This window comes from Mus pahari, chromosome 8 (genome assembly GCF_900095145.1).
Source record: "Mus pahari chromosome 8, PAHARI_EIJ_v1.1, whole genome shotgun sequence".
NCBI lineage: Eukaryota > Metazoa > Chordata > Mammalia > Rodentia > Muridae > Mus > Mus pahari.
In genome coordinates this window covers 46787524-46805771 of record NC_034597.1, presented here as the reverse complement: position 1 = coordinate 46805771, position 18248 = coordinate 46787524, and the positions used below count along the sequence as shown (strand labels likewise).

Genomic DNA, 18248 nt, shown 5'->3' with positions numbered 1-18248 from the left:
ATGGTGCTCCCTCCCCAGCCCTGCCCCTAGATGGTGCTCCCTCCCCAGCCCTGCCCCTAGATGGTGCTCCCTCCCCAGCCCTGCCCCTAGATGGTACTCCCACCCCAGCCCTGCCCCTAGATGGTACTCCCACCCCAGCCCTGCCCCTAGATGGTGCTCCCTCTCCACCCTTGCCTCTGGGTATCCACGTACCATGGCTTTCACATGGAGACCCTACAGCAACAGGCAGCAGTTCTGGGGAAACTGTGATTACCATGCATTTTCTTCCCAGCGGACTCTGTGACCATGCCTGTGGCCTACAAGGAATACAAGCCCCACCTTGTGGATCAGGGGGCAATGTTGCTCAATGTCTCGGGCCATGTGAAGGAGAGTGGGCAGGTACTAGCCAAGCAACACACCTTCCGTTTGCGAACCCCAGACCTTTCTCTTACGGTGAGTGCAGCTTTCTGGGACTCATGGGGTGAATGGAGACCCAGAGCTTGAGGCTAAGGAAAACTGAGGGCAAGGGGAGCACACTAAGCCTGAAACAAGTTACCCTGATGGGCTTTTCTGGAGAAGGTTAAGGTCCAGATCTGGCCTTAATTTCCTCATCAATAAAATGGGTTCTCAGGTCCAATTCTGTTTCATATTCAAGTTGCAGAATGAATATGAGTTGCCTCCTTGATATTTGAGGGAGCTTCTCTGAAGGACTGAAATGTGGAACTTGGCGAGATTTGGATCCTAACACGTCTCTCCCTTGGGTGCAAAGTGTGGGCCAGCCAGGCTCTCTGATGAGGGCGGGTTTCTCTCTCACTCAGTTACTGGGAGCAGCAGTTGTTGGTCAAGAATGTGGAGTACAGATCGTGTTCAAGAACCCCCTGCCTATCACCCTCACCAACGTCGTCTTCCGGCTCGAAGGTTCTGGGTTACAGAGACCCAAGGTCCTCAATGTCGGGTGAGTCACCCAGGCTGCCCTGAGCCTCCGTCTTGCTTCTCTATTTTGGTCAGGACCCCCCAGAGCAGCTTGGGGGGCAGCTGGCAGTCTCTGGCACCAGGGGCCAATTCAGCCCGACCAGTGTTCAAGACTTGCTGAGTGCCTCAAGTTGTGCTGTGTCCCTGCTCTGTCTCACCTGTTAATTAGGGAGCTGAAACTCACATGGAAATCATTAGCAGCCCATCCCTAACACTTGCCAAATATAGAAGTGTTGACCATGCAATCTCAGGAGGATTATCTCACTTGGAGATCATACAGGCCCTTTAAAGGGCATTAGAGACCATCATATAATTAAAAGGGGAGCCTCATAGCTCTAAAGACTTAGGTTCAAGACGCTGCTGCTCCCCTCCTGACTAGGTCTCCTCGGCCAGGTTGGTGCCTTCATTTCTTCTAAGCCTGTGTGGGCTCCCTTGTCCAGGGAAGATAGCCAAAGCCTCTGGCTATTGAGTGCAGCCTTTGGTATAGCTAGTCTCCACTGTATGAATGGGAAGGCCAGTGGTCTCATCCCACAGCTCAGAAGGGCAAGCTTTCCCCTTCAGTGGCACAAACTACCCAGGTTCTCTGCTTGCTGCGTGGTCTGTGCAGTGAGAATGGAGCAATCCTCAGGCCCTCAGCTAGCTTGGATCTGATCTCCACTGGGTGAGGCTCCAGGCCCAATGAGGGCACAGGGCACTTATGTTCCTGTACCTATTGCTGTCACCTGGCACAGACATGTGTCACTCATGCTTATGTTCCTATACCTATCGCTGTCACCTGGCACAGACATATGTCACTCACTCTTCTCAGGAAGAGCGTGGAGGGAAGAGAAGGCAGTTTTCTCCTGACAGGAGTGGTCCCCTGTTCTAAGAGAGGGGCTGTGAGAAGGTGTAGGATAAAGGCCCCTCACCTACCTTTCCCTTCATACCTTACGCTGGTAGCCACTACTTTTGTTATGAGGCCAGTGATGAGTTTATTGTCTGTTCTTTGGCCTAGCCTAGGACACAGGGGTTGTCACATCACAAAGTAGCACAAAATAAACCCTATGAGGCCTCTAGCAGTTCAGGTGACAGGGTGTAAGATGTGCCCTGGGACATTCCCACCACAGTGGAAGGAGTCTTAGGCTCCCTAGATGAACACACCCTTGCCAGGCTCAGCAGGCCCTGTGGCTCTTGGGCTGCTTCTCCCCCGACCCCCCCCCCCACCAGAAGTACAGGACCACTGTGCTTGGTGCCTATTTCTTCTGTGGCCGGCTTGCATGGCACCTACCCTGCCCTCACCCTCTCATCTGAGGGCTCCGGATTCCAAGATGGGTGTTACTTTGCACATCAAAGGCTGTGGTATGGAACTCAATTATAGCACAAGGTGTGACACCCCAGCCTGGTGACTGGCCACTAAGTAAACATTCCAGGACTCACTCCTCCAGTTGACTGTGTCACCGGGGAGGCTGGAAGTTCTTGGGAATTTCCCCCAGAAGCAGAATCACACTCTCTCTAAATCTTTAGTGGCCTTTATCCCTTCTTGAAAGGTGGATTTGACTTTGGAGACAAGGCCAAAGCCGTTTAAAGATTAATTACCAAGGGAAACAGACAGGAGATATTAATGTCTGTATCATTTAGAAATTACGCATAACACAAAGGAGACATAGGTGCGTGTACCTGCCTGTGAGGGATGGAGGGGGATGGAGCAGGAGAGGGAGGAGGAGAGGGAGATCTGGAGTGTCTACTGCCTAGGACAGTCTCATTGCCAGCAGTTGAGGATCGGCCCAGCTTTAGCAGCTGACTCGCTCTCAGCTTAAACTCAAAAGCCGGAGCGGGAACCAGGCACAGTGGCACACGCTTTTAGTACCACCCCTTCAGAGGAAGAGGAAGACAGATCTTTGTGAGTTGGAGGCCAGCCTGGTCTACAAAGTGAGTCCAGGACACCAAAGGCTCTGTTACACAAAGAAACCCTGTCTCGAAAAAACAAAAACCAACCACCAGGAACAAGAAGCGATGGGGCAAGGGCCTCACCTGAGCTATCACAAGGAGTCTGGGGAAGATTTTGACATTCCTACTTTGAAAGTAGATAGCAGGTTTTTTGGGGGGTGCGGGGGGCAAAAATAACATTAGTGGTTGATATATAAAGGTCAGCTTCTGAAATACAACAACTCACTTATAGTAGAGGTTTGAAGGCTCCTGTAAGGCTAAGCAACCCTTTAACTGTCCATCTATAGAGAAATGGGGGAAAACTAAGAACACAAATGTGCGGCCAGTCAAAGCATAGCCTGTTAAATTATAGGCTTAATTTTGCTTCCTGTCGGAACACTTCAGAAACCATCTGACCACCTCATCTCACTTTGATGCATATCTGTGTTATGAACCAGCAAGTGAGGACCAAAGGAGTGGCTTGTCTAAAACCACACAACTAACCAGTGGACTACCAGTTAGGTCCAGGGACTCCTCAGAAGCAGCCGCCAAGCTGAGTGGTTTGCCCTCAAGGAGCGCTCATCTTCAAAATTAGAGGTGCCAGCTTGTTCCCTAGGCAGACCACTTCATGGGGTCTAGTGCCAAAAAGGAACTCTAAAGCAAGCGTGGGTTGCATTGGCAATCAGAAGTGCAGGATTAGGAGGAATCGGGAGATATTCTAATAGCCATGAATAGACTCCATATAAATGCAACTATGTTCATACTTAAAACGCAGTGTGTCAAGTGGGATGGTAAATGCCTGTAACTGTAGTACTTGAGAAGGTGGAAAGTTCAAGGCTAGCCTCAGCCACACAGGGAATTTGATCCCCTCTTTAAAAAAAAAAAAAAAAAAAAAAAAAAAAAAAAAAAAAAAAAAAAAAAAACAAAAACCAATAGGTAAAAGAATAAAGTATGTAGGTTGAAGGAAATGCCCAGAAAAAGAAAAGGTTGATTCTCTCAGGGACAGGAGGGGCTGGGCTGGGCTGAGGTAGGATCTGGAGAATAAGGATGGAAGTGGCAGAGCCAGGAGCTCAGGGCAGGGCAGGCGCGGCCAACCCTGCAGAAGGAGGTGGAGGTGAGTTTGTGTAAGGAGAGATACTCGGTGGGGCTGGTCCACGGGAAGAATGGTGGGGGTGATGCAGCTGTGCCAGGGTGGGAGCTGAGTCAAAGTGAGCCTGTATGTCAGGTTAGGGAGTTGACTTCTCTTTCAGTAAGCGCCCAGGATGCCCAACCCTTAAGGGATTTAGTTCCCTTCCCAGTGATTAGCAGCAGGCTAGGGGAAAGGTGAGAGGAATCTGGAGAACCCATGACCCCCACGGGTGTACGGGAATATATTTTCAGAGCTCCCTGAGGAAAAAGGCACAGGTGTTGGTGTCACACGTTGGTGTCACACACATGTACACACAGAGATGTAAGAACATGTGCCATTTTAAAAATGCTGACCATTCTTCGTTGGGACAACCTTTTTCCTGGATAACAGCCTTCTGTTAATTCAGGACATAAAGTTGTTCCTTCTTTGTGAGGACAACTGGGCAGATTTCTGGCAAAACTGAAAGCATTTGGGATCCCTGCTGGGCCTCCAGGTCTTGCTCTAAAGTGCCCTTGGCCTTGACATCCTGGTGAGGTGGGGTGCTTGAGATAGGGCAGTGATGGAAGGAACAACAGTCCAGACTACTGTGGAGGGCATCAGCAGTCTCCATCCGCGTGGGAGAGGGAGGGACGGAGGGGGTGAGGTGCTGGGGAGGCTTTAGTGCAGGCACCTGGGTGTGTGGGGGCCATCAAGCTGTGTGGAGGTGGCCCAGGGTGGAGGCGACCGGCCGGCCGGGGTGGAGGGAGGCGGCCCCGGGGCGGAGCCGCTGTGCTGTCCGGGTTGGTGTAGATTCCAGCGGAACCCAGAGATGCCTGTGTGACTCCACCTCTTGCTTTTCCTTCCTGGCCACTCTGGGTCAATCCTTGCTTGATGCTACCCGTAGCCAAGGTTCATGACACTGTCTCTGTCTACAGGGACATCGGGGGTAATGAGACAGTCACACTGCGCCAGACGTTTGTTCCCGTGCGACCAGGCCCCCGCCAGCTCATTGCCAGCTTGGACAGTCCACAGCTTTCCCAAGTGCACGGTGTCATTCAAGTGGATGTGGCCCCAGTCTCTGGAGGCGGCGGTTTCTCAGATGCTGGAGGTGACAGTCGCTCCGGGGAGAACATACCTATGGCATATCGAGGTGGAGCTTAACCCTGGGCCAGGAGCAATGGGACTGGAATCAGATGAACAAGGACATTGCCCCAAGATGGGGCCCCACCACAGAGTAGCTCTCCAGGCTCAGACAGGAGGAGGTGCCCCTGGGGAGGCAGTCGGTCTTCACTTGTGCTGATAATAAACTGTTTTTTAATGAAGATGCTGTTTAGTAGCCCTGTCTGTCTAGGCCAAGAAGTATGGAGTTACACTGTGCTGGAGATTTTTTTTTTTTTTTCTTTTTCAAGACATGGATTTTCTGTATAGCTCTGGCTGCCCTGGAGCTGCCTCTGTAGAGTTGAGGCTGGCCTCGAACTCAAAAGATCTGCCTGCCTCTGCCTCCCAAGTGCTGGGGTTAAAGGCGTGTGCCACCACCGCCCGGCTAGGTTGGCATTTCTTGAGGCTCTCATCCTGAGAATTGTGGCTGGAAGGTGCCATCTTAGTCACCCTGGAGATAAAGCTTGGTTAACTTGACGGCCACCACACCTAGCCCAAACTGCATTTTCAAATATTCTTGTCTAAATTAGGTGTGATAGCATAGGTCTGTGATCCCAGTTACTTGGGAATTAGGAGAATCTAAAGTTTAATACCTGCCTGAGTTTCAGAGTGAGTTCAATGGCAGCTTGGAAAACTTTGGGAAACTGTGACTCAAAATCAGGAGTGAAAAGAGCTCTGAGGTTATAGTGCAGGAATACAGGACCAGGCACAGTGTCTGCCTGGTGCATTTAAGGGCCTGGATTTGAGGCCCTTGCATTAGAATGAAAAAAAAAAACTTGCAGAACTTTGATAGAAATAATTATGTTCAGGGTTGGAAGTAAGCAGATATAACAGGGGACAACAAGGTGGCTTTATAGGGAAAGATGCTGCTGCCAAGACTGACAACCCAAGTTCAATCTCCAGGACTCAATGGTAGAAGGAGGGGGCCGGATCTGAGTCTTACAAGTTGTCCTCTGACCTCCACATACGCAGCATGGCAGCATTCAGAAGGCTAAAGCAGGAGAATAATGAATTTGAGGCCAGTCTGCGCTACACAGCAAGATCCTACCTCAAAACCAGCAAGCAGTTAGACATGATGCCACACACTTTTAATCCTAGCACTCACAGGGCAGAGGTAGGCAGATTTCTGGGTTTGAGGCCAGCCTGCTCTATATAGCAAGTTTCAGAGCAGTTAGAGACACATAGTGAATCTGTCTCAACAAACAAACAAACAAACAAACAAACAAAAGAGAGTGAGAAGATAAGATGATAGTTTTGCTTCCAGGCCACTTTTAGATTCTCCTGAACCTCTGTGGCTTCAGCCTTCTCCGTTCAGTCCTGGGGCGCTGGGTAAATAACTCAGGGATCCCCTGAAGTACTTTCTTATCCAGCTATACCTTTCTACACAATATTAGCCATCCTGGTGATTTTAAGGGCCAGCTCTCAAGCTTGCTTATCTACCACCTTCTTATACCTCTACTAGATATCTGATGGACACTCAAGATGCGATATGACCAAAAATTAAATTCCTGTCTCTCCGTCATATTCTCCTGCAGCCACCCCTTCTCTGTAAATGACGGCTCTGATGTCCTCAAATCCTTGCACTCGAAATCTTGAAGTTACATTCTTTTGCATCTGACCATCAGCCTGGGCTAATCTGGTGGCTCTTTCTTTACACACCTATGCCTGGAAGCTGACTGTGCCCGCTGCATCTGCAGTCAGCAGCTGCCAGCTAGTCTTCCATCCTTTCCCCAGATCACTGTGTTGAGCTTCCTGGTTATTCTCTCCACTTGCCCTTTCTTTGTTCATCACTCAGCCACCATCATAGAATACAGTGAATGATCACATCAACCCTCTGCTCAAAGCCTAGCATGCTTCAAAGCCCGGCTCCTTTGACTTGTTCCTCTGACCTGAACCTTCCTGTCCTGCGGTCTCAGCCCTTGTCTGGCCTTCGCCCTTTGGCTTTCTTGTCTGTGCTTCTGTTTCAGGGACTCGGTGTGACTTCCTCCTCTACCGGAGAAGTTCTTCCCCAGACATCTCAATATCTTGCTCCTTCACCCGTTTACTCTTGTGTGGTCCAGGTTGGTGCGACCCTCCTTACCACTCCATTTAAAAACACCTACATACACTCCTTCTCCCTGTCTGTCCCTTTTCTCCGTAACTCACAACATATATCCAATTCTTTGTATGGTAGGCTTGTTAGCAGATTCTCTTTTCCCAATCTGCCTATCACAGTCCATGCTTCAACCTTGCAATCCTCCCGCCCCAGTTCCCCAAGTGCCATTTAAAAGCTCACATATCTGGCTCAAATGCATTTTTTTCCTTTTAGATTTATTTTATGTATGTATGTGTGCATACCATGTGTGTGCCTGGTACCTGTGGAGATCAGGAGAGACTGTCTGGTGCCCTGGGACTGGAGTTGAGGCAGGCTGTGAACCACCACGTGCTACTGGGAACTGAACACTGGTCCTCTGTTAAAGCAACAAGTGCTCTCAACCACTGAGCCATCTCTCCAGCCCCCGTGCATTTTTCATGGAATGTTATGTGTAGAGGGATTTTAATCCAGCCACTTGGCTACTCTGGCTGGAATACAGACATGCCCTTAGTACACACTTTAAATCCCAAACAACGAAGGCAAAGTTAGTTTGCACAAGGAAGCACCAAAGTTTGGAAGTGATGTCTGAGTGGCAGAAAAAGTGATGAATCAGAGAAAGATTTGACAGAACAGGCTATATCCAAGGCTGGTGAGAACAGGTAGGAAAGGGAAGTGATTTAAGAGGAAGCAGCACAGAGGAGAGAGGGCAGTTTTACTGGGACAGTCCAACCAACACAGGCCGTAGAAAGAGAACAAGTCAGACACATGTGAAGAAAAAGTGGGCCAGAGAATGAGGAGCCAGAAGATTAGAACAGATTGCCAAAGGTAGTGGGAAGCTGAGCAGCACAATTCAGTCAGAAGCTGAAAGAAGCCAGTTTAAATCAGTCAGCATGGAGCAGAGTCTTGAGTCAGAACAGCTGAGTTGACAAGCCAGTCAGAGTTCAGAAGGAGTTAGGAAGGGGAGATTATTCAGCAATAAGTCTCAGAGGCTGAGAATATTCTAGGCCTAGATTAGATTATACAGAGTCTAGAAGTTGCCAGGACTAGGCCCAGGTTAGCAGATGACGCAGTCAGCTTCCAAGATGACAATTACATCAGAAGAATAAAAGTTACTCTTCCAGTTATGTATTCATGGCCTCAGATTTTTTATAGTGTCAATTCGTAAGTGAATAAAAAAAGAAATTAAAAAAAAGAGGGCATGAGTGACCCTAGGTATGGTTGGGGAGAAGATCTGAGGAGGATCTGAGGGAAAGCATAGCCAGAGGCAGGCACATCCGGGAGAGTCCAGAGGAACCGTGACCCTGAGAAGAGAGGGCAGAGGCAGGTGGGAGACTGAAAGACCAAGAGGCCAGGAAGGTAAAGGTTACAATGGGCCAGTGTAGCCAAAATGACTGGATTCTATAGGGAAGGGTTTCTGGGGGAAGGGCAGCCCAGTCCCTGGGCTGGAGAAGTTGGGGTAGGGGATGGAGTGTGTCAGCCATATCCTGCAAAGGATAGGGATCGAGGGACACTAGGAAAACCTAGAGGCTGGGTTTACTTTGATATACTAAATAGGTACCAGTTAGCTGTTCTGTCCTGGATTTGAGACTTAGCAGTAAGCTTACTCTAAATTAGCAGTTTTCACATGACTTTAAAAGTAATTGATGTAGCTGGATGTGGTGGGCATTCCTTTAAAACCAGCCCTCTAGAAACAGAAACAGGAGGCCAATTCAGCCAAGGCTACATAGTGATATATGGGTTTTGCTTTTGTTTTTGTTTTGTTTTTTGTTTTTAAAGCAACTAACTTTTTAAAAAGTAACAGACTTATTTTCTTTCTTTCTTTCTTTTTATTTTATTAGATATTTTCTTTATTTCCATTTCAAATGCTATCCTGAAAGTTCCCTATACCCTCCCCCCGCCCTGCTCCCCTACCCACCCACTCCCACTACTTGCCCTGGCCTTCCCCTGGGGCATATAAAGTTTGCAAGACCAAGGGACCTCTCTTCCCAATGATGGCCGATTAGGCCATCTTCTGCTACATATGCAGCTAGAGACACGAGCTCAGGGGGTACTGGTTAGTTCATATTGTTGTTCCAGACTTATTTTCTGATGATTTTTTTTTAATGGTAAGTAATGTTAAAATGTTTTAAATTATCCAAAAGGCTCTCTCTGTCTCTGTCTCTGTCTCTNTCTNTCTCTGTCTCTGTCTCTNTCTCTCTCTCTCTCTCTCTCTCTCTCTCTCTCTTCTCATCTTCCTCCTTCTCCTCCTCTTCCCCCCCCCTTCTCTCTCTGTGCTTATCCCTTTCTCCCTCCTTCCTCTATCCCCTCCCTATTCCCCATGGCGACTTCTCTGATCTTGGTCATTGGGGCCAATGAACTCATCCACCCAAGAGCAGCTTCCCAAACACACATACACACACACACACACACACACACAACATACACATGCAGAAGGGCCAGCAAGATGGCTCTGTGGGTAAGGCACTTGCTGTCAAGCCTGACGAGTACTGAGTTTGATCTGTGGAAGGAGAGAGCTGATACTTGCAAGTTGTCCTCTAACCTCCGAGTAAGTGCTATAGTATGTATATGACCCTCACACATACTCACAAGTATGTATAGTGGATCCAGAAGACTGGATGGTATGATGGCACATGACTGACATCCTAACATTTGGCAGGCAGAGGCAGGAAGATTTCATATCTGAGGCCAGCTTGGGATACATAGCAAGTTCCAGCTCAGTCTGTACTAAAAAACCTTACCTCAAAAAATAGATAATATAAAAAAATAGTTAATATAAATAAAAAAGTATATGGGATGATGAGTTGTTATGTGCATATGCTGAGATTATTTTTTTAAAGATTTATTTATTTATTATATGTAAGTACACTGTAGTTGCCTTCAGACACCCCAGAAGAGGGGATCAGATCTTGTTACAGATGGTTGTGAGCCACCATGTGGTTGCTGGGATTTGAACTCCAGACCTTCAGAAGAGCAGTCGGGTGCTCTTACCCACTGAGCCATCTCACCAGCCCCGCTGAGATTATTTTGTGTGTATAAATGTTTTACCTACATGTATGTATTTGTACCATGTGTGCACATGCCTGGAGACCCATGTGTGCCCTTAGAGACCCTGGACTGGAGTTACAGATGATTGTGAGCCACATGTGGGTACTGGGAACCAAAGCTGGGTCCTCTGCATACTCTGTATGATTGATTGGCTTGTTAGCAAAGTCTCTTTTCCCAACCTGTGCATCATAGTCCAAGCTTTAAGTGCCCTTAATCACTGAGCCATCTACCAAACCCCCAGCTACTAAGAGATTTCTATATAAGGGGCTAGAGTACCAAAGGATGACTTAACCTTAGATGTGTGTGGCTCTGTCTCAAACGCCTTCACTACGAAGACCGCTCACCGATGTCATGAAAAGAGCTCTTCATGACAAGAACTGATCTGGCCACAGAGGTAAAAAGACACCCAGGATGCTAAGGGGCCTAGAGAGTTCCTAACCTTGCTTGTTTGAGCAAGGGGTCTACATGGAGGCAGTTATCAGAACAGGACAGAGGTATACCAAAATGATTAGAGTCCTTGCATGGCATATGTGATGCCCTAGGTTGAACTCATAGGCTACAGAAGGGGGGAGGGGCAATTCCCAGAAGCAGAGGACAAAGGGACTATCCTCATGTGTAAAGAAACGTGAGGACATAGTACACTGGGAAGATGCAGTGTGCTGAAGGCTGGCATGTAGACACCCAGCAAGCACAGAGGCAAGGGGTAAATAACCTTGAGACAACCTGGCCAGGTCAGTCAAAGTTCCTTCTGCGGACTCTTTTGAGGCTCTCTGTGGCAGAGTACTTGCCAAGCATGCATCATGAGGCCCTGGGTCCAGTCTCCAGCACTGCAAAAGATTCTCTTGCCATCTTTATGGGGATTTTGGCCTGTGTGTGTGTGTGTGTGTGTGTGTGTGTGTGTGTGTGTGTGTGTGTGTGTGTGATCTCATGTCACACTTGGTTGGCCTGAAAGCCAAAGTGCTGGAATTACAGACAGACTACCATAGCTGGACTTTCTTCCAATGCAAAGAGGACCTTTAAGTTAAGAATATATGGTCAGTTTTTCAGTCCACCAGATTTTAATGAAACCAATATGTGACCAAAAAAAAAAGGAATAAAAAAATCAAAGCATCTTTGGGCTGGCTGACAGAATAGTGAACAAGAAAGGTGGGCTTGGGGGCTGTAGAAGCAGAACTGATGGATGATCAGTTAGATTTCAGAGGAGGAAGGACAGAGGTAAGGGCTCTGGCTTGGATGTCTAAACTCATCGTGCAGTGAAGACAGATGGTATGCACCCTATATGGTGCCCAGAAGGAGGAGCAGGTCCTAACAGGGAAGAGAAATTGGCTTTCTGTTCATAATAGAAGCAACTTAGAAGTTACTGTGGGGCGCAGACAAGTCCTGAGTGAATGTATATGGTTTGACATGAACACAGTCATGCCAAGGACCCCAGTGCCTCAGACTCATGGAAATGGCAAAGCCTTCCCCAGATCAGGCTCAAGAAATTGACAGAGACTTCCCTTGGTCTGGCGTGAATGCTGAGCATGCGCAGAAAGTACTAGCCCCCATGTCCTCTGGGACGACTGCAGTAGGAGACTGCTTCCGTGTGGAGACTCGTACGGAGATTTGCTACGCATGCCTTTTTGTTAAGCTGTATATAATTAGTCCGCCTCCGGGATCCATAGAAGAAACGCACTGGGTTTCTGGGTTGCTGTTAATGTTGGTTCGTGTCCATCAGAGCACACCACCCACCAGATTCTAGCCTTTCTGTACTTGTGTCTGTGTTTCTGTGCTTTCTTCGTTCCCTCAGTGCCCTCGTTAAGTTGATCCCTGTGCCTTAGAGTGCAGCAGGCTCTCAGTAGCATCACCACAGAAGAAAAGCACAGAAGGCTGGAAACAGCTTAGCAGGGAAAGTGCCTGCCAACCAGGACCGTGGAGCTGAGTTTCATCCCTAGAGCCTGCAGAAGCAAGGAAAGAACCAATTCCTAAAAGTTGTCATTTGACCTCCGCACAGACTCTGTGGCTTGTTCACACATGTACCTGACACAGAGAAAACACACACACACACAGGATAATAAAATTAATAAAAATGGAATGAACTTCAGGTCAACAACTCTATGTAGATTATCAGAATTATGAGCACAAGTCAGGTGTGGTGGCTCACATCCGTAATCCAAGTACTAAGAAGAGTGAGGCAGGAGGAGGAGGCAGCACAGCAGCAGGAGAGCAGGGATTATGATTCTGTGGAGAGCAGTAACACAGGAAGTACAAGGGACAAACAGCTGGGTATTCCACGGAAATAACACGAGTTCTAGTCTCCAAGGGTTGGGTCCATTCTTAGGGGTCTCCACATTCACAGCTTTGCCTCTGGAAGCTTCCCAGCTACTCAGTGAAAACTAGAGGAAAGTCCCCTGGGTTTCCCTCCTCCTCCTCCTCCTCCTCCTCCTCCTCCTCCTCCTCCTTTACTTACTTATTTGTTTGTTTGTTTGTTTGTTTTTCGAGACAGGGCTTCTCTGTGTAGCCTGGGCTGTCCTGGAACTCACTCTGTAGACCAGGCTGGCCTCAAACTCAGAAATCCGCCTGCCTCTGCTTCCTGAGTGTCTTCTCTCTCTCTCTCTCTCTTTTTTTTTTTTTTTAGATATGGTTTCACTATATAGTCATGACTGGCCTGAAACTCCCTGTGTAGACCAGGATGGCCTTGAAATCAGAGATCTGCCTGTCTCTGCCTCGACAGTGCTGGGACTAAAGGTGTGAGCTGCCAACTGTGGCTTTAGGCTTCATTCCACTCTTTTTTCCCCAGTTATTTATTTATTTATTCAATTTACATACTGATCACAGTCCCCCAGTCACTCCCAACTCCATCCCCCTTAACTTCTCCTCTGAGAAGGGGGAGCCCGCTGACCAGGTACCAATCCACCCTGGCACATCAAGTCACTGAGGCCAGACAAGGCGGCCCAGTTAAGGGAACAGGATCCACAGGCAGCTCCCTGCTCCAGTTGTTGGGGGACCCACATGAAGACCAAGCTGCACATCTACTACATATGTGCCAGGGCCTAGGTCTAGCCAATGTATGCCCTTTGGGTGGTGGTTCAGTCTCTGGGAGCCCCCAAAGGTCTAGGTTAGTTGACTTTTTGGTTTTCTTGTCGAGTCCCTATCCCCTCATGGTCCCTCAATTCTTCCCTCACCTCTTCCATGAGACTGTCCAACTCTATCTAATGTTTAGCTGTGGGTCTCTGCATCTGTTTCAGTCAGCTACTGGGTGGAGCCTCTCAGAGGACAGTTATGTTAGGCTCCAGTTATAGTCCTCATTAATAGTGTCAAGGATTGGTGCTTGCCCATGGGATGTGTCTCAAGTTGAGCTAGTCATTGGTTGGCAGTTCCCTCAGCCTCTGTTCCATCTTTGTCTCCATACTTCTTGTTGACAGGACAAAATTTGGGTCAAAGATTTTGTGTGTGGGTCAGTGTCCTTATCTATCCCTCCACTGGGAGTCATGCATGGCTGCAGGAGGTAGCCTCTTCAGGCCCCTGTACAATAAAATCCTGTACAATGAAAGAACTTCTGAAGCTATTATTCCACTCAGAACAAAGCCTGCCCTCAGAAGAAACTAACTCTGGGGCTGGAGAGACTGTTCAGTGGTCGAGAGCACTGGGTGCATTTCTAGAGGACTGGGGTTCAGTTCTCAGCACCAACATGGAGGTTCAGCCATTTGTAACTCCAGTTCCAGGGGATCACACACCTTCTGCTGACCTCTACAGACACCAGGCTCACATTTGGTGCACTTACACATATAATATAAATCTTTAAAAAGAAAGACCAAAGAAAGAAGAGATAGAGAAAGAAAAGTGGGGAGGGGAGGAAGGGAGGGAGGGAAGGAGAAAGGAAGGAAGGAAGAAAGGAAGGAAAAAAGGAAGGAAGAGAATTCACCAGCTCAAGCCACTAAAAGTCCAGTTAATCTGGAAAAGGGGATGTTCCCAGCTTTAGCTCCTCCCACCCTTTACAAGGGAAACTCAACTCCAGCCTACTCTGGCTTTCATGATTACCTCTAAGGAGACAAGGGGAATATATGGGCCTAAGAAACACTTGTGAGAGTCACAGCTCTCAGCACAAATTCTAAAAGACACCTACATAAGTGTAGGACAAGACAGTGCTCCCAACCCTCCCAGACAGTGCTCCCAACCCTCCCAGACAGTGCTCCCAACCCCTCCCAGACTCCTCCCCACAAGAGCTCTTGGAGGGCTGGTAAGATGACCCTGCAGGCAGAGCCATTGGCTGTGAATTGATCCCTTGAACCCATGTAAAGGTGGGTGGAAAGAAGTGACTTTACAGATTTGTCCTCAGACCTCCGTATGTTCATCGTGGCATACGTGTACCCAATCATTTTAAAGGACAAAACAGAAATCTTGGAAAGTAACAGGAATGTAAGAGAAGACCTGAACGTGCTAGATGTTCAACATGCCGGATGTTCAACATGCCGGATGTTCAGATGTTTCCAGAAGTCAGGCATGGTGCGAGACGGCCACAACCTCAACACTTTGGAGACAGAACTAGGATGGAAAGTTCAAGGCTATCCTCAGAACATAGCCAGTTCCAGGCTAGCCTGAACTACATGAGACTCTGTCTCAGAGAGGGGTTGGGGGAGATGGCTCAGCAGTTAGCAGTTAAGAGTATTTGCTGCTCTTGCAGAGGACCAAGGTTTCTTTCCCAGCATCCACATGACTGTAGCTGGTCTTTGGCTACTTTGTGGACTCTTTTTCTTCCACCCTTTACTATCTTTTCAACCCCCTAATACTAGATAGGAGAAACAAAAGGATAGAGAGGGGAAAGAAAGAGATCCCTGAACAAAGTCAGGGGTTGAAAAAGGACAGATTTTACTGCTAGACAACTTCTTGCTGATCAGGGGTGTCCAGTTCCAGGGGAAGTTGGATGTTCCCCATCAGGCTATCTAATTTCTTCTTTTTTGTTTCTTCTTTGTGCATGAGTACTTAACAAACTGTGACCAACGACCCAAAGCACCTCTGCAGCCCTGGCACTTATATATCCTCTTAAAAGTCCCCAGAATTTCAAATGTCAAACAATTGCAGAAACCTCATGCAGCTGTTAGAGCGTGAGGCAAACCACAGTCAGCTGCTGTGGCAATCCGAAGCAGCCCCACATCCCACTCCCGGGATTAAAACAAAAACATATACTATTTCTGTGTTTTTTAAAGAAACCAAAACTCCAAACTTGTCACGACACATGTCAATTCCCAACAGTCTGTAGCTCCAGTTAAAAGGACCAGACACTCTCTTCTGGCCTCCACGGGCACTAGGCATGCACGTGTGCACATATGTACATGCAGGCAAAACAATACACATAAAATAGAAACAAATAAATCTTTGAAAAGAAAAAAATCAGAAAACAGCGAAAAGAAAATCTGCCAAAGACCAGTTTTGACACTAAAGGGGAAACCAAGGCAGGCAGGGGGGTGTGGCGTCAGAGATTGAGGTTGGGACTAATACCAACTATCTGGGGGTGGGTTTGAGGTGGTGTCTGCTGATAGCAGTGGACAATTTATGGGATTAGCACTGCTGATGGAACAAAATTTAATCATCTGGGGTGGGCAAGCATGCCCAGAGAGAAACCCTGAACTCTTTTTAATGCTGAAGAAGCCGGAGGAAAAGAAACAGAGAGAAGGTCATACACATGTGCGCGTGTGTGTGCACACACACACGCACACACACACCTTGTCTGTACCTGACCACATGTTTCATCAATTTCACAAGTGCACATATGTTGGGGTTTTGATTTGTGCTTACACAGGAATTCACACATCTACTGCAGGTCCCTGTCAACAGTTGGTTTTTTGACTGGTCAAAAAAGAGCCAGCAGCCAATGACTGGGCAGGAGGACAGAGGGGAGACTTTGAGGATTTCTGGAGAGAAAACGCTGGACAAGGTGAAGGAGAATTGCCAGGGCAGAAGGAAGAAAGATGATATGAACATGAGAGCTGTGGAAGCCGGAGAATCAACCATGGAAGAATCAGGGGAAAGCAGCCTCAGGGCCACTCTCCCATTGGGCCTTGGGTAGCAAAGATAAAGTATGGATTTTAAAAAGTAATAACTCAAGAATACTGGAGGAGAGTGTGTTAGCCACATGGAGGTTCAGGTATGGCCCAGCCATTAAGCTAGTTCAGGCATATTAAAAATAACCCTGCACATTTGGGGACTCCAGAACATTGGGGTGGGTGGAATTGTGCCTCTCTAGCCTTGAAGAGTGGATTAACAGTCTTATCATTTCATACATGCATAAACTTATACCTACATACGTATGTATGGTCATACATATAGACATATAGACATATACATTGGGTGAATGGAGCAGAGCCCCATCAGCCACACTTTTTTCTCTCAGCCTTTTTATACCTTCTTAGACAAAAGTTCTTTATAAAAGTACCTCACAGATAAAATGTTACACAAAAGAAAGTTACAGAAGTTGATAGTAAGTTCAAAGCAGTGTTTCATTCTATAAGCTCATTATAAGTTCAAAGCAACAATTTCACACGGCCTTCTTTTACCATAGTGCACACCTGTGGCTATGGCCTTGGACCTGACCTAGGATGAATGTTTTCCCTTGATCATGTAAGGCTTTGACAAGATAAAAGAAATCATTAAAACCCTAGATTGATGAAATAGATTCTATTGCTGGTTAAGTTTATTATGCCCCAGTAGCTTAGAAACATTTGTATAGTTTGAATACTCTGAACTTGTGTTCGCTCAGGTCCTGATTGTTGTGTGAATTTATGCATTTGCCGATTGCTGTAGCTTTTTGCCAAGAATTTGTGGGCTTTGGTTGCTAAGCTACAGGTGAAAAACTTCCCTGGTAACCTGCTCCTGCACAGGACTCCAACCCCTCACCCCTCCTATACCCATTCTTTGTAAATCATCTCAAATCAGGAAGCTAAAACTTGTCAGATTGATGACCCAAGGCCATGTGATTTGGAAATCCCCTATTCCCTCCTCCCTTCTTCCCCCTGGAGGGTCCATTAGAAGAAAGGTCCCTCTGCCCTTCAGGGGTGACTCTACCCCCTGTGTAGGATACGAGTTGTCCCCAGAGCCCTGGCACCCCAAATAAAGCCTCATGTGATTTGCATCAAAGATGGTCTCTTGTGAGTTCACGGGGGGGGGGGGTGTCTGCGCCATCCCAAGACTAGAGCCAGTGTCTCCCAGTTTTCAGGAGTCTTACAATCACAAATCAGTCCCAGGCCTATTTCTCTTCTTAGTACAATTTATAAAAGCTCACTGTTTTCCTTATTATGCAGCTTTTGTTTACTATTCTATGAGGAGGGGGCACATTCTATTCTTGACTCTAACATCTTATATCTTTCTGGCAAAACAACTAAAACTATCTCCTTAACTTTCTTCCTAAAATTATTTTAATCAGATCAGGAATGCTGTTAAGTCATTAACTCATCTAAACAGCATCAATTCATGAAAGTTGATCTTCATGTTAATCTGCAGGAAATTTGCCCAATGGGGTGGGCTATCACCCAGGAAGTAATCACACCAAGTTATGGGCAGTGAGGGTCTCCCAGAGTCCACTCACACCAAGCCAAATAAACAAAGATTATGGCAATGACAAACATGAGAAAGCACATTAGTAGCAAGAAGCAATCCTGGGACAAAGTCTCTGGGGTCATGACTCACTAGAGAGCACCCATTGTAGACAAGCAAGATGGCGGGCCATCTTCAGGGAGCTCATTTGCCTACTTCAGCTTTGCCTGCATGGCATCCACCAGAAATCTATAAAGAACATCAAAGACAAACAATGTGTTAATACTATGTACTAGAGGAATTTTAGTCTAACATCTACAGCTGCAGCGTACACTAAACACAACCTAACCTCTAGCCAAATAAAAACAAAAACCTCGCAGACTAAAGACTGATTTCCAGCCAGGCGTGGTGGCACACGCCTTTAATCCCAGCACTCGGGAGACAGAGGCAGGAGGATTTCTGAGTTCAAGGCCAGCCTGGTCTACAGAGTGAGTTCCA

The 18248-nt window shown here is 47.4% G+C and overlaps 1 protein-coding gene across 2 annotated transcripts in view; it reads left to right on the top strand.

Moving 5' to 3' along the window:
• Tgm1 (transglutaminase 1) overlaps positions 1-5300 on the top strand; it is a 13901-nt gene extending 8601 nt beyond the window's left edge. For both annotated transcript variants that reach the window (XM_021203450.2, XM_021203449.2), the window contains exons 13-15: positions 272-432; positions 798-934; positions 4900-5300. In XM_021203450.2, the coding sequence (XP_021059109.1) occupies positions 272-432; positions 798-934; positions 4900-5125 (524 nt within the window). In that variant the 3' untranslated portion in view covers positions 5126-5300. The remainder of the gene's footprint in view (positions 1-271; positions 433-797; positions 935-4899) is intronic.
• The last annotated feature ends 12948 nt before the right edge of the window (positions 5301-18248 follow it).